Raw genomic sequence first — 16,211 nt, 5'->3', positions numbered from 1 at the left:
ACCGACCCCAGTTTGGGGCAAGGGGCTGCCCCAGGAGCTGGTCCCTTTCAGAGCCAGCCTGTGCCCCAGAATGGGCCTCAACCCTCCCAGAGTTCCACACATCCCTCACCTCTTGGGGTGACTTGCCCCTTTCACCCCTCCTCCTGTAAGTCTCCCTGGTGAATCCAAGGAGCTGGGCTGACCCCTCTCACAGCAGCACGAGTGTTTTTCTCTGTTGTCAGATCATGATCCCAAAGATCAGAGCTATTGCTGAGCCTAAGAACCCCCACATGCATGAGCAGGTGTCTTGAGGGACAATGAAGGAGTACAAAGCAGGACCCTGGATCACTTACAAAAATCGTGAATTTTATTCAAGGGTCTTTAGCTCCCATCTACACACTAGGCTTTGCCCTGGGATTTACAGTGTGTGCAGCGTGTACATGTCTGTGTGATCTGTGTGTGCGCGTGTGTTTCTCAAGTTGCTAGTGGGGTTGACAATTGCCTGATTTCACCTGCTGTGATGGCCAATTTTTGTGACAATTTGGCTGGGTCACAGTACCCAGATATTCAATCAAACATCATTCTAGATGTTTCTAGGAAGGTATTTTTTAGCTAGGATTAACTGAGTATAACAGATCACCCTCCAAAATGTGGGTGGGCTTTATCCTGTCAGTTGAAGGCCTAAATAGAAAACATACTGACCTCCCCCAAAGGAATTGTGTCAGCAGACTGCCTTTGAACTTGAAGTACAACTCTTCCCTGGGTCTCCAGATTACCCTCCTCTTCCGCAGATTTTGGATTTGCCAAACTTCTCCAATATCATGAACCAACTTATATATATATATATATATATATATATATATATATATATATACACATGCATACACACAAACACACATCCTATTAGTTCTGTTTCTCTAATACACCTGCTCAAAATACAAGGTGGAGAGGCAGGTGTTTGGCTCACTACTTAAAAAGAACCTTAGTGAGGACCCAGAAGCTGCAGCACGGGGGAAGGCAGGGTTAAGAGAAGTTGGATGAGAGATCCCGGCTTCCACCAGGAGCCCACCTCCATGAGGACCCTTCACCCTCGGTTTCCACGCTTAAGCAAACCACTCCAGTGGAGCTTGAGGGGATAGCCATGGGCTGACGACACCCACGGAATGTGTGTCTCATCCTGAGCTGTTCTTGCGAAAGAGGAATGTCATTGCTCACCAGGTAGTGTCACAGCAGGCTTTTCCGTATAGAAATCCTTCTTCCTGACAAGGATTTGAAAGAATCAGAAAGCTACGCCTGGAACCAGGAAGTTGGGGGGAGTCTCAGCTCCTCTCCCAGGTGGGACTGAATCCGCAATAAAAGGGCCAGAGCCAGAGCCTCCTCAGCTCACTTGGGTCCATCTTCCTAGGACGGGTGTACTTGGAGAGGCAGGTGAGTGAAATGGCTCAGCCACAGCCACCTGGGGAGAGTCTCATGCCTGCCCAGGCCCCCTTGGGGCTGCAGACCCGGGAGGCCAAATGCGGACCTTGACCCTGGTTCCTCTGAGGGTTTGGTGGGAACCAGAGGGTCAGTATTGATAAAGGTGGGTGAGTTATTGGATAGATGCACATGCATCTCATGAATGGAACTTTTAGAAGGATTTCCTTTTGAGAAATTTGGAGACCATTCACTGTAACATATGTCAGATGAGAAAAATGCATGCTAGAAATGGTAAGTGACTTTATTTAAAGTCCCAGAGGGAATATGAGGAAAGTCAGGACAAACTGGACAGGGGATGTCCCTCCCCATTCTTACTGCAGTGCTTTCTCATCTGCCTTAGTTTGTCTGAAATGACAGGCTGAACAAGGAAATGGGCTTGGGTAGGACCATTAAATTAAAAAAACAACAGCTAAGATGGTTTGTTAATGTTCCCATGTTCCAAGATTTGGGGTGTTTAGTTGCACGATGGCTCTTGATTACAGCTTGCTGATTTGGACAGTGAAGTGGTCGGGGGTGGGCAGAGGAGGTGCATAATACCCCCTCACAGATCATTCCAGACGAGCTGAGTGCAGGGGCATGTGGGGAATGCAGCAACAGGGAAGGGTTAGGGGCTGGCCACAGAGGGGATGGGAGCAGGAGACATGCCTGTGCTGAGGCAGCCCCTTGACCTTGTCTGAGGTCAGAGATGACCCCCTGGAGAGCCAGAGAGCAGCCCCCCTCAGCAGAATGAGGCTGAAAGGCTCAGGTGCTTGGACGCCTGACCATCACTGAGGAGGGTGGATCAGGAAGGGGGACGTCCTCTGCCAGCAGCCCCATGGAGGATGTTCTTGCTCACAGCTAATATGGCTTGTTACAATATCTCTGCTGAAATCTCACACACACACACCTTTCAGGTGGGGGTGCCTTTCAGGGGTTGACAGGAAGCTCTCCTGCCCCCTCCCCACAGTCTTCTCTACCCCAGGCTGAGCAGGACCCTTCGCTCCCCACATGCATACCATGATGCTATTTGGGTTTTCCCCTCAATTTTTCATCCTTGGCTTTTCCCTCTGGACTAGGGAGCACCCACTGGGGACCTGGCTTTCTATCAAATTTCTCTAATTCCTGTGACAGTCTTAAGATGTGGTCACCATCATCTCTTCAAGGGGAAGGCTGAGGAGCAGGGGCAGCCGGCCGCATCCTCTTCACACAGCTAGGAGGCTGACAGGGTCCACAGCCAAGTCTCTCCCCACTAAGTCCCCGTCCTCGTGCGCACCCTTGGCTGCACTTGAGGCCGGACCTGCTGGCCGCCTCCCCTGAACTGGGCACTACGCAGCCGGCAGAGCCCAGGGTGTGCCCAGGCCAGGAGTCACTCGGGGTGGAGAGAGGTGCTGGTCACAGAAAACACCCTCTTAGGGCCCCAAAGTGTTTCCGTATTTGGCAGCTGCTGCCCGTGCTGGGTCACGTGACGTGGTGGGGGTGCCAGAAGGTCTGGGGGGAAGGCTGTCCCTGAGGGTGATGGCAAGGCTGTGGGGGTTTAACTGAGAAGGCGCCACCAACAAAAAGATACAAAAAAAACCAATAAAGTGTCTTTTATCTATTATAGATTCTCTTCAGCCAAGAAAGATGTCCTATCAGCAGCTGCAACAATGCAAAATCCCCTGCCAGCTCCCTCCCCAGATCCCTGTCCCCTCCCCTCCCCAGATCCCTGTGCCCTTCCCTACCCCAGTCCCTGTCCCCTGCCCTTCCCCAGTCCCTGTCCCCTCCCCTCCCCAGAACCCTATGCCCTTCCCTACCCCAGTCCCGGAGCCCTGCCCTCCCCCAGCCCCTGTGCCCTCCCCTCCCCAGATCCCTGTGCCCTTCCCTACCCCAGTCCCTGAGCCCTGCCCCATCCCAGTCCCTGTCCCCTCCCCTCCCCAGATCCCTGTGCCCTACCCTCCCCAGATCCCTGTGCCCTTCCCTACCCCAGTCCCTGAGCCCTGCCCCACCCCAGTCCCTGTCCCCTCCCCTCCCCAGATCCCTGTGCCCTACCCTCCCCAGATCCCTGTGCCCTTCCCTACCCCAGTCCCTGAGCCCTGCCCCACCCCAGTCCCTGTCCCCTCCCCTCCCCAGATCCCTGTGCCCTACCCTCCCCAGATCCCTGTGCCCTTCCCTACCCCAGTCCCTGAGCCCTGCCCCACCCCAGTCCCTGTCCCCTCCCCTCCCCAGATCCCTGTGCCCTACCCTCCCCAGATCCCTGTGCCCTTCCCTACCCCAGTCCCTGAGCCCTGCCCCACCCCAGTCCCTGTCCCCTCCCCTCCCCAGATCCCTGTGCCCTTCCCTACCCCAGTCCCTGAGCCCTGCCCTACCCCAGTCCCTGTCCCCTGCCCTCCCCCAGTCCCTGTCCCCTCCCCTCCCCAGATCCCTGTCCCCTCCCCTCCCCAGATCCCTGAGCCTTGCCCCCCACCTCCCAGCCAGCAGAAGTGCCCCCCTGTGCAGCATCCCCGGTGCCAGCAGGAGTACCTGACAAAGCGGAAGTGACAGCTCTGAAGCCACCCTCCCTGACCTGGTCATAAGGCAACTGGATTCTCTTCCCTCTCACCGTAGACTATTTCAATCCAATAACACAGACCCACATGCAACCCCAGAAGAGGCTACTTCCCCAGACTCAAGGAGAATCGGGGTACCTCCAGTCAGTCCACCAGCGTCTCCCATCCACCCCAAAGAGACGCCAGAAGTTGGCCGGAAGGGACACGCTCGCAGGAGCTCCATGGCGCCCCGCGGTCATGTGCTTCGCGAGCTTCCACCACGGGTAGCCGGCAAAGCGAGGCCCATCTTCCCCCGGCCCCCCCTCCACCCACAGTGCTGTCAGTCTCTCCCTGACAACCTCTACCTCTGGAGACTGAAGAAGAATCACACGTAAGAAAGAAAACATTAGCTTTGCTTCAGGTTTCATAAAGGAAAACAGAATTCGCCTAAAAGAACTTAAAATTCACATGAGAAGCCACTCTCTTCAACTCCATGCCACAGAGAAGATGTCGCAGCCACCGGCCTTCCCTACTCCTCAGCCCACCCCTTCTCTTATTGCTGCTTAGACCCTTCCCAGGCCTGCCTGCTGGCTCTGCAGCCCCTCCCCCAGTCCTGCTGGCATCATTTGATGCAATTTTGATCATTTGAACTTGTGATCAAATGATCTCTGTTTGATCCATTAAAAATATTATCACAGGAATCTTGACTTTTCCTCAGTTAATGCCCCAGGCCATTGCGGATGTAGGTGGGTGGGCCTGGGGGGCTGGGGAATGGCAGGAGTTATACGGAAAGGTCTAATGGTTTATCCAAGGAAACAGGACACAGGGAAATGGAAACGCCTTCCCCCTGAGAGCCTCTCCCCCAGTCTCCAAACCTGACTGACTAGCCCCCTAAACGAACTCCCCCCTTCAGCCCCTCAGTTTCCTTCCCAGCGGAAAGACACAGCAGGCAGAGAAGGTGAGGCACACCGGGGACAGACATACTGGTCAGCTGAGGAGACTGGTCTGCAGGGCCCTAAGGAGAACGGAGAGAAAATATTTCCTTTGAATTGTATTTAGACTATTTTACCACACTTCAGCTACAACGCTCAATGAACAGAAGAGATACAAAACAGCATATGAACTCCTCCTCTGTGTACAGTTATATGTATTTGTAGTTGAATGACCAAGCCCCACCCCTCCCTGCCTCAGATGTTCAGGAGTACATTCTAATACAAAGAATGGCTAGAAGAAAAGACACCATGATTCCAAAACTCCTCCAGAAGCTTTGAGGGGCGAGGGCCCACAATGAGGATGCTTATGTTACCAGTTCTGTTTCTTACTACATTTTTAGGGAGATGTAGAGAGAAGGCACAAAACTTTGTAAGGGAGACATACAACAGCCATTAGAACTCCAAGTGATGTGTTGGTGATGAATATAATAAACTTGAGATAGGCTCAAAAATAGTCCCCAAAGATGTCCAAACCCTAATCCCTGGAATTTGTGGATATGTTACCTTACGTGGTAAAAGGAATTTTGTGGGTGCGATTAAGTATCTGGAGTTGGGGGGATTATCCTGGATTATCTAGGGCCCATTGTACTCAAGTGGGTCGTCACAAGAGAGGCAGGGGGTCAGAGTGAGCAGTGAGAGGTGTGCGGATGGGAGCAAGAGGTTGGAGTGATGTGAACAAGAAGCCATAGATGAGGAATCGGGTGGCCTCTAGAAGCTAGAAGAGCCAAAGAAGCAGATTCTCCTCTGAAAGTTCCAGAAGGAACAAGTCCTGCCAACACCTTCATTTTAGACTTCTGACCTCTAAACTGTCAGACAATAAAAGCATATCTTTTTAAGCCACTAAGTTTGTGGTGATCTCTTATAGCAAATAGGAAGCTAAGAGAAACTTCTGCATAAAATTCCTGAAGGAGACATTAGATGGGGAGACTGGGCAGCAGAGGGGGTGTGAAGGGTGCTCCGTTCATCAGCCCTGGAGCCCCTGGACTAGGCCCAGTGATGTGCTGGACATGATAATCAAGAGAGCTGACTGTTAAATATTCAGAAATTTTCAAAGCCAGTTGTTAAAACCACTGGTCACTTGAAATTGCCCACAGGGGGCGGGCTTACACCTTGAAAAGCAGTGAATGCAACATGCAAACCAGGTCTTTCCACACCTCCCCCCAGATGATTTACCAGTCCCAGCCTGAGGGGCTGATAAATTCAGCAGGGCAATGATGTGAAACACACGTTCAGAGGGCCCAGTGGCCGGGAACAGTGGGTGGCCTTTAGGGGCTGAGGACTTCAGTCCAACAACTGGAAGAAATTGAATGCTGTCAACAACCAAGTGAGCTTGGAAGAGGACCCAAAGCTCTTAAGGGCCACAAAAGCCACCACTTTGACTGTAGTCTTGTAAGACCCTGAGCAGAGGACACAGCTAAGCTGTGCCCAGACCACAAACCTGTGGAAACCAAGAGATAATAAGTATATGCTGTCTAAGCTGCTGAGCTTATGTAATTTATTAAGCAGCAGTAGAAAACGAATACACATTCTATAAATAGTTTCTTGCCATCCCAAATATTCTCTTCTTCAGGTTAACCATCCCTAGTCTTTTTTACTTTTTTAAGCATTTTTTACAGGGCCCAATTTCCTGATTCTGCCCCATCTCCACCTCTTTCAACTTCAGTCATTCCAGAATGACAATATTCCTCTTACTGTAAGGGGTCCTACATAAAAAAGTAGACACAGCAGGCAAACATAATGATAAGTGCCTCCAGGAGGCAAGCACAGGATCCTCATTCTGACCTGGATTTTTAGTAGCTGTGGTGGTTCCTGTGATTGTAGAGAAATCCAGTGGGAAAAAGGTAGTCACAGGAGGGATGGGGTGCCACTCCGCTCCCCCGGAATTTTTGGGCCCAACCTTCCCCATGGATATTATTGAACTGTGAATCTTTGGCCTACAAATGAAGGACTCCTTTGTCTCACAGGGTTCCCTGAGATTGGAGAGAGAGAGGTCCTCTCACAGCAGCAGCAAAGGGAAGTCTCCTGTGCAGGTCCCTGAGCCAGGTGGTGCCCCAAGGGCAGCGTCACCGAAGCAGACAGGGCAGCCTCTGAACCACCACCCAACCCCAGACTTGAGGCTCCCTTCATGCGCCTCCTTCCCCCACCCCCACCCTTGAGCACCCCACACCCCCACAAGCACACAAAATTCCAGCTCTCCTGAGCTCCAAAGCAAAACATTCACAATCCGCTGGTTTTCCATAGATGGTTAAGTGACTCCTCCCTGATCCTTCCTAGGAAACTCTAGGAATTAGAGGAAAGTGCCCTCAGGGTCACCCCTGAAGTCAAATTTGAACTGGTTCCCCCACGATCCTCTCCCAGCCGCTTGCTGTCCCGACCCACGCGGCCCCCTGGTGGTGGAGGGTCATTAGGAAAACAGTTCTCTGCTTTTTCCCAGGAGACTGACAAATGCGATGACCTTGTAAAGCAAAGCTGGTTTGGAAGTTACCAAGAACTGCCTTAAATCATCTGAAAATTCCCCCAGAAGTCCCTGACTTTGCAGTCCCGCATTCAGCAAGGAAGCAGGTCCCCAGTCTCTTCTTACGGGCACAGAGACAGCCTGCAGAAGGCACTCCAAGCACATCTCTTCGTCTCTGCTCTCTCCATTAAAACACCTGTCCCCGTGAGACCCCAGTCTCCTCCCCACTGAAGGGAGCTGGGATGGTGACAGGGTCCCAGGAGCACACCGGAAACGGAAGCTGGTTGGGCAGCCCTGGGGAGAGCCCTGAGGAGAGCATGGGTCCCAGCAGAGGGAGCTGGGCCCAAGCCAAAGAGCATGACCCCTGCATACCTCCTGCCTCACAGCCCCCACGCCCGCCTTTCCAAGTCTGCGCTATCCTGTCTTCCTGTCACTCCTGAAGGTCTCACCAGGCAGGGATTTGTGTGTGTGTTGGGGAAGGGAGGGGACAAGCTCAGGGCACAGGAGACACTAACTCCAGACAAAAGAAGACTAAGACCAGAGGCTGGAGCTAGTGCGTGAGTCCATCTCTGCCTCGGGACCCTGGATCAGATGGGTTCTGGACCCTGGACAAACCTGGGTGGTCTAGGATTTCCAGCCCATAAGGCCCAAAGGTGTCTGCCTCCTGGGCTCTCTGAGCTAATACAGGGATACAGATGATAGAAGCTGATCCTTGGAAACAGATCTCATTAAACCTCTACCTGCAGGAAGTCGGCTCTCCCTCCTCTGACATATAGCTCATTTTATTCTTAACTCCCCTGCTAGATTTTATCTCATATATCCATTCATTTATTTCCCCAAACCTTCCTTGAGCATCTGTTATATATCAGGCCCTGGACCAGCACTAACGATGCGAAGAAACATAATCAAGGTCTGGAGCAGGGCCCTGTGTGAGGCAGGGGACAGACATATACACAGCCATTATTGCCCCTCAGCAGAATGGGTGAGGGCATTGAGCATTAAGAGTGCGCTGGGGATGTTCAGAGATGGCCTGTCTTGACTATAGCCACTGGGGAGCCAGAGAGGTCTGCAGGGCCCGTGTTTTCTTCATGTGAGAAAGAGAAATTGAGAAATAACACACTACAAAATACAGGGATAAAATCTCAGAATGACCTTGACTCAGGCACATAACCGCCTGGGGGGGTCAGATAAATTGTGCCCTGGCCGTGAATTCCTACGAATTCAAGGTTGGGGGCGGGCGGAGGGAGGATATGACTGGCAGAGAAAAAGCCGAGTCCAAAAAGCCCAGCACGTTTTGAGAAAAGCAAGCAGTTTGGCCCCAGAATCTCTGGTAAAAGTAGAAGACTGAGCTGAAGGAATCTTGTAGACCCAACCTTGGGTCTCATCTTAAATTTGATGATCAAATTAGACTTTTGCTTTATAAAATTTGCTGTGACAGTGCTGTGGAGTATGAATTAGGGCTGGAGCACTGGGGGAGACCGGAGACAATCACGACCTCGGTGAAACAGCAGCAGTGACTTGGGGTGGCGGGGTGGGCCCGGCTTGAGAGAGATGCTCACGGCAGCTCTGGGTCGGGCGCAGGGGGTTTAGGACACAGAACTGGCAGATCCTGGCAGCACTTCTGGCATGGGGTTGAGCGGGAGGCAGGAGGCTGGCAGCATCCACATTTTCTGGATATGTAGAATCTCCTAAGTCTTCACAACACGCTATGAGTGAGGCAATGTGACCGATGAGTACAGGTTGTGCACTTGCAAATGTGCCTGATATGTTATAAGCACTCAGGATAAGTTACATATTATCCTAAAGCAGGTGCTACTACTATCTCATTGTACAGATGAGGGGATTGAGAATCAGAGGGGTTAAGTCAATTACCAGGGGTCATCTGGTAGATTAGGAATGAAGGCAGCATTTGAACCCAGGGTTCTGGCTCCAGGGTCCTTGCTCTTAACCCTGGGGCTTTGACACGCACTCATTTCCCCTTCCAGCCTCTCTCGTTCTGAGACCCAGCCACTCAAGAAGCCTGTTCGGTATTTCACCTCGGTTGTGTCCTGCTGCCAGTCAGCTGCCAGCCAAACCCTGAGCCAAAGGCAAGGCTGGTAGCTGGGATGCTACATGTGTCTTCACCTTCGAAGACTGAAAAGATACAAACAAATGTCCTGGTGAAAGTCCAGTGAATGATAGGCTTTCATTCAGTGGAAATTTCTTTAGCGGGGAATAAGAGAAGGAAAAAAGGAAAGAGAGGAAGATAACAATGGCCAATAGAAATCACTACCCTTTTTGAAATCAGTCACAAATGAGAGCCCCCTCCGGGTGCAGATTGCTAGCTTCTGTCCAGAGGCCAACAGCAGGTGGAGCTCCTCAGACGGATGTGGGAACCGCCTCTCAACAGCTTTGAAGAGCTCATGAGCAAAACTGTGGAGGAAAGAAAATGAGTAGATAATGAATCTAATACCAATGACCCCAGTGGCAGAGGGTTACGTTCTGGCCCATCCTCCCCCGTCATTTAGGTTCATTTGGGTTTCAATTGTGTATGGCATTCTTTGTCCACTGTGAATACCAAATAAACCCTATCCTCCCCAGAACGTTTTTTCTTCTCTTCCCCAATCCTCTCTCTGGACCAGCTCCTTCTTATTCACTCAGTCAAGATATGTTGGATTGAAATGAACTCGCGGTCTCAGGTCAGCCCAGTGGGACAAGGGCCAGAGCCACATTTCCAGCAACCGTACATGGTGCTCTAATGCAACCAAAATCAACATTCTTGACTCAGACCCACTTCTTTTGGTTCCTCAAAGCATTAACGATAACACTTGGGAGTCGTCTTTCTTCATTTTCTTCTCAATTTTCCACTAACCAAATCCCACAGCTTTTCCTCTAGAGCGATGCGTCCCTCACTTCCTCCTTCTACCAGCAACACTGCCTTCCTTCAGACTTGGAGATTTTTACAATTTCTTTGAAACAGGCTAGTCCAACTTTTGTGCCACGACTCCATCCCTCAATCCACCCCACACTTTGCTGTCAGAAATACCTTTTAACACCTTAGACATGATCATATAACAATTTTAACCAAAAGTCACTGGGGTTCATCAGTGAATAATTGCCAAGATGAACTTTCTGGAACTGCACTGAAGGCACTATGTGTCTGAGCCCCACTTGCCTCTCCCACACCTACCTCCACACCCAGCACCCCTAGTCTGACCACAGAGACCCACTGGCCAGGTCTTGGAAAAGGCAAGGAAAGAACCTTCTCAGAGGCAAACCTCTCTACTTTAAGACAGGATCTGGGGTGAAATGGGTGAAGGGTATAAAGACGCACAAAACCTCAGTCATAATACAAATTAGTCATGGGGATTAAAGTGCAGCATACAGAATATAGTCAATAGTTCGGCAACACCTTTCTATGTTGACTGATAGTAACTACACTAGCTGTGATGAGTATTTAATAATGTAGATTAACTGTCGAATCACTGTTGTATGTTTGAAATTAACAGAATATTGTATCAACTATACTTCAATAAATATATATATATATATATATATATATATATATATCAAAGGAAAGAAAAAAGAAGGAAGGAAGGAAGGAAAAGAAGGAACATTTTCAATAGCCAAAAAAAAAAAACTTGGGGAGTTAGAAAAGAGAGACGGGGTGTAAACAGAGCTCCTGGGCTCCCAGCAACAGGGAGCCTCCCCGTCCGTAGCTCAGAAGCCCTCACCACTGCCTGATCTCACCAGCATGAATTCTGAGGCACCCAGAGAGGAGAGGGAGCAGCAAAGGAGGTGACCCCCTGTTGTCTATTCTCCTGTCCAAGGGCCTGAGCTGAGCTGGGAGTTCTGGAGTCACACAACAATCGCTCCCTGATGATGCAGTGATGACATCACAAGCGGAGCTCTCCTGCCCCCCAGCCCCGCAAGTCCTGGCTTCTTCAGAACTGGGCAGACGAGCCAGAGGAAAAGCAGCCTTCCTGAGCACAGCTATACCATCCACCTCCCTCCACGGCCAAGTTCATTACCAGCACATAGGGGTAAGTTGTGTTTGGACGACTGGAAATGCCCTCCTTTCGCACCCCCTCTCCCGGAGCGGCCCACAGCACCCCAGACGCTGAGCAGGCCCGAGATGATGGCTACGTCTGGGTGAAGGTTTCCTCTCATCTTTGGTAGCAAGAACGGGGGCTATACCTCATTTGAAAGAGAGATTCTTAATGGTTTTGGAGTTCAATTTAATGATCTGTCTCTCCAGAGAACCATTCTGATTTTAAAACTAAATTAGATGAAATTTTATTTTTATATTGTTAAAGAGTCAAAGGTGTGCCGATTAAATCCAACTTGCAAGTATTGTCAGGGACTGAAAATCCCTGTCTCTGTCTAGAAGGGCTAAACTGTCCATAGAGGAAGACCCAGCCCAGAACAAAACTCAACGAGGGGAAATGGAATTCCTCCTCAAAATCATATCTTACAGCTCTAACAATCATATATGTAGAGAAATTAGAATTTCCCAGTTCATATCCCCGACTTCTTCCCTAATCACTGGGTGAAGGAATCCTAGAGGTGTCCGTAAGAGCCCAGCCACGGATGGGATTCAACTACCTTCCCATCCCCATCCCCAAGTGAAGAAAGCAATTCTCAAGGTTTTGAGGGCTTAGGCAGGACACAGGATTGAAAAAAAGTGTCCTGGGTCCCTAAGCCAAGCAACGTGCCCTCCCATTCAATCTCCAGAAGGATGAGATGGTGGTCTTACCAGAGTTCTTTAAAACCTTCATTGTTCCATGGATCCCTATAGCAGTCTGATCAAACTTATGGACGCTTCAGAATAATATTTTACAATGAATTCAATAAAATACATGGGGTTATAGAAGATGCCAACTATATTGATAAATACATGGCTAAATACAGTTCTTATGGTGAGGAGGGTGGCCCCAAGACCCTAGGTTAAGAACCCCTGCTATGGAATGGAGACAAGAGTCAGTGAAAAGAAAGAGTGAGGGTAGACAGACCAAGAAATGCTGTCCCCCGTCTCCTACAAGAGGACAGGCCTCAAATGAGACTTTGGTCTAGAGCCTGAATACATCCCGAGAAAGGTTTCTTAAGAAGGAGGATGGGCAGGAGGTGTGAGTGGGAAGGTGGCCAGATCTTCTCCCACCTGGCAGTGTGGTCCCCACATACAACCTGTCCTGTATTTCTTGGCAGGGCTGAGAAAATCAAAAAGAATGTCAAGTGATGACAAAAATAAACCCAGTGAACCCAAGGATGAGCCCAAGAACGGTGATCCCACGTGTGAACAGGAGTGCGAGGCCAAATGCCCACCCAGCTATTTAAGGAAGCTGCTGCAACGGTGCTCTGAAAAATGCCCACGAGAAAAGTGCCCACCGCCACTGAAGTGCCCCCCGTCCCCCTCTCTGTGCCACCCGCCGTGTCCTCCATCATGTCCCCCAAGTCCATGCCCAGCTGCCTGTCCTCCCAAGCCGGGTCCCAAGCCCTGTCCTCCGAAATGCCCACCACCCTCTCCTCCCCAAGAGTGAGGCACTGAGGACGCCACCCAGCCCTCCACCTCCAACATCTCCACCGTGCCCAGCACCTCGGGGCTGAGACCTGAAGCCATGAACTGACAAGTAAATGTGTTCCTCTGCTGTGCAAGACTTCCTCCTGGTTTTTTGGCAGTTTTTGGTCTGTTGTTTCCAGCCCTAAACCACCAAGAAGCAATCCCTGGGGAGCGAGGCTAGGACTTAGGCCCTCTACCATCCGTGAGCTTTGAAGCCAGCCTCCCCACCTGCTGCACAGCGGGACATGGCGTCCTCCAAGGGGGGCACCCAGGGAACGCCGTCTCAGTGGGAGTGCAGCCTGAGAGAGCCATAAACCCAGGCCAGTGCAGTGGCTAGCCCCAGGAAGGGTGGGCATGGGGGAGGAATAAGGCACTCCAGAAAAGAGGAGGGGGATGTTGAGAAAAAAAGGAAAAGAATTCTATCCTGTGCCATTGGGCCCATTGCTCAATGCCTGGCACACACTCTGAAAACAGACAGCACAGGTTTAAATTCTAGCTCTGCTTTCTAACTGTGTGACCTTAAACAATTGCTTGACTCCTCTGAACCTCAGTTTCCTTCTCGCTGTAAAAAGGATGATGTTGCTAATAGTACTGCTTCTACAAGGTTGCTGTGAGGCTGAAGGAGTTAACAAAAGCCAAGTGCCTGGTTTACTGGGAGATAGTGAGCACTCACGAGGGGAGCACCCCGCACCCTGCCCAGGGGTGACTCATCACACCTGAACTTTATTGCCTTGTGCTTCTCTTCCTCATCACACTGTAAGTCTCCTGGGCGCAACAGTTACGTTCCACCTTATACCGTAAGCGTGGCTAGACATTCTTTAAAAAAAATTAAAAAGGAGTAAATTACACTGTTAGTTGGCTGGCCTTGATACCAAACTATAGTTCTGTAACACGTTACCATTGACAGAATTGCAGGAAAAAGTAGAAGAGTATGTGGGATCTTTATTTTTTGCAACCTTCTGTGAATCTATACAATTTCCAAAAAAAAAAAATAGAAAAAGATAAACCCAGGAGGCCCTCCATTAGGAATGAACAGGAAAAGCCTCCACAGCTGTGAGGTCAGTGGGATTATTTAAAAGTAGCTAGAGAGAGTCCATCTCAAACCAACTTAACTCACAAAAGGGAAGTTATCAGTTCCTGTTGCTTGGAAGGATATTAGGATGGAAAGGGGGCACAGAATAAGAGGAGCGTAGGAATCTGGACATCAGAGCACAGGAGCGTGGACTCACCGCCACCATTCAATCTCCCTCACCTCTCCAGTCTCCACTCGACCCCCTCCGTGTGGAAACGTCCTTGGCCAGATGCAGACCCAGCTTGTTGATGCGTTAGGCATGAGGCGCCCCCATTATTTCCAGGACAGAGACCTGATTGCCTAGGAAGGCATGAGCCCACCCCTGTGACCAAGTTGATAAAAAGCATTGCCACACAGATCAAACCAGCTCATCGTCACAGCTCCCAGCATTCAGGTGGAGCTTTAGGAGTCTCAGCTGTCGCAGTGAGAGGTAACGATGGAAGCCAGATCGGGGGTGGCTCCCGTGGGGTCATGACCAACAGCTTTGCATCCTTCTGAGTTTGGAAGGTAGTTCAGGACAACAAAGGGCATAATAGTTTCAGAGTCCAAAGTGTGCCCCAAAGACACGTAGGACCCTCATCAGGCCAAGACGCAGAAGCAGACTTTTAGGGTGCAGCTCCCTTATTTTCCAGATGTGACTTTCTCTGACATGAGGAGGGCCAGGCCCCCGCACTCTAGGGCCATGCATAGAGGCGCTGCCTGGACGCTGGGAACCTCGGAGGCCTCGCTTAGGTGTCAGGGTCCTGTGGTCAACTGCTGAAACGGGGGAGCTCTTCCACCTCACTGGAAACCACAAGGAAAGGAGGGAGGGAAGACAGAGGAGGAGGAGGAGGAGGAGGCAGAATGGAACCATCACGGGACGCCGTCTGTCATCTAGTTTGTGATTGCTTGTAAGTAATCATCCCAGAATCCCACCGCTAAAGAGGGTGCCCCTGTGGGTGAAATTCTAAATAGACAAAACTCCTTTAGAAAAGAACTTGAGGAGTATGGAAATACATATCAAAAGCATAAAATGATTCAACCCTTTGATGCTATTGTTCCACGTGTTGGAGTCTATGCAAAGAAAAATAATTCCAAAATGGAAAAAAAAAACTACAGAAAGCTGATTATCACAGTGTGACTTAGAAACAATTTAAATACCTAATAAGGATTTGATTAAATAAACTTGTACCTATTACTTGATGGAACATTATGCAATCATTCAAATGTATTAAAGGGGACAAAAAGCAAGGCCCCAATTGTATGTATAACATAAAACAACTATGTTTAACCAAGAACTTCTATGACTAATAATGATGACAGTGATAATGATAATAATAATGGAAGGAGATTTGTCGACATTCTAGTTATTTTAAGACAATAGAGTTATGGGTAACCAGTGGAGTCGTTTTATTTTCACTGGTCTCTAGATTTTCATTAATAGACTTTCATTTCATTTGTAATCACAAATAATAAAATTATGAATACTTCAGAGACCCCCAAAGTCCTTTCATTTGCTCAATGAACAAAAAAAAAAATGGAGACAGAAGAACATCTTTGTACACCTGAGCATGCACCCCATGTCGGGTGCCTTCCTTCGAGGTGCAGGATGTCCGTCCCAGGCCTCCCAGGGGCTCCAGGCGGTGTGGGTTGGGGGCTGGTGCTCTTCCGGACCGTGAGGACTCTGGCACAAACTGGGTGGAGGCCAGCTCTGAAAATATGCAACGACCCGGTTTGCCAATTTACTTCTTTTCTCCCATGTAAATGAAACCAAAGATAGACATCTCTTAATAGCTACTTTCCCAGCAAAAAGCTGGATCAAAGGCACTTCCAGGGAAGATGGCCGGAATGTGATAAGTGTGCCACCTCCCTGCAGAATGCTGTGATTACACCTCAGCCCTGCAGCGGCAGCCAGGGCCCCGCCCCACACGGCGGAGGGTTGTATAAATAAATAAGCAGCAGCTAAAGGGTGGCACCACAAGAATCTGTGCAGGGCCAAGCTTGATGACTCACAGATAACGTGACGGGACAGGACCAAGCCCTCTCCTTTCATGGACCAGCAGGTGTGAGGGTCCATTAGGACGGCATCAAGAAGAGAATCTGCCACAGACCCCCCTGCATCACACTTTCTTGAAAATCAGGCAGCATACAGCCAGCCTTGAAAAAAGATTTCTAAGTCCTCCCGAACCAGGCCAGCTGGGGGCGACTGGTTGTGAGGTGGCCCGTGCTATGGACGGGC

General features: G+C 50.1%; 2 protein-coding genes across 3 annotated transcripts; both read left to right on the top strand.

Annotated features, from left to right (window-relative positions):
* Nucleotides 1-1,227: 1,227 nt before the first annotated feature.
* On the top strand, nt 1,228-4,639 carry LOC130681692 (uncharacterized). Of its 2 annotated transcripts, XM_057495071.1 has the most exons (5): nt 1,229-1,407; nt 3,038-3,303; nt 3,352-3,687; nt 3,736-3,759; nt 3,832-4,639. In XM_057495071.1, the coding sequence occupies exons 2-5, from the start codon at nt 3,058-3,060 to the stop codon at nt 3,949-3,951; spliced, it is 726 nt and encodes a 241-aa protein (XP_057351054.1). In that variant the 5' UTR covers nt 1,229-1,407; nt 3,038-3,057; the 3' UTR covers nt 3,952-4,639. The 2 variants fall into 2 exon arrangements, with proteins under 2 accessions (XP_057351053.1, XP_057351054.1); XM_057495070.1 differs by having other exon boundaries at nt 1,228-1,407; nt 3,352-3,759.
* Nucleotides 4,640-12,589: 7,950 nt separating this feature from the next.
* LELP1 (late cornified envelope like proline rich 1) lies at nt 12,590-12,901 on the top strand. Its single transcript, XM_036922894.2, has one exon. The coding sequence runs from the start codon at nt 12,590-12,592 to the stop codon at nt 12,899-12,901; it is 312 nt and encodes a 103-aa protein (XP_036778789.2).
* Nucleotides 12,902-16,211: the final 3,310 nt, after the last annotated feature.

Source organism: Manis pentadactyla, chromosome 19, assembly GCF_030020395.1.
Source record: "Manis pentadactyla isolate mManPen7 chromosome 19, mManPen7.hap1, whole genome shotgun sequence".
NCBI lineage: Eukaryota > Metazoa > Chordata > Mammalia > Pholidota > Manidae > Manis > Manis pentadactyla.
The sequence above is the reverse complement of the archived record's forward strand: the minus strand, read 5'-3'. Positions and strand labels throughout refer to the sequence as shown.

Bases quoted from the DNA above. Each gene is read 5' to 3' on its own strand.
- LELP1 (XM_036922894.2), top strand. From the start codon at position 12,590: ATGTCAAGTGATGACAAAAATAAACCCAGTGAACCCAAGGATGAGCCC.
- LOC130681692 (XM_057495070.1), top strand. From the start codon at position 3,058: ATGTCCTATCAGCAGCTGCAACAATGCAAAATCCCCTGCCAGCTCCCT. The intron at 3,304-3,351 runs GTCCCTGAGCCC...TCCCCTCCCCAG, and splicing joins CTGTGCCCTTCCCTACCCCA to ATCCCTGTGCCCTACCCTCC. The intron at 3,760-3,831 runs GTCCCTGAGCCC...TCCCCTCCCCAG, and splicing joins CTGTGCCCTTCCCTACCCCA to ATCCCTGTCCCCTCCCCTCC.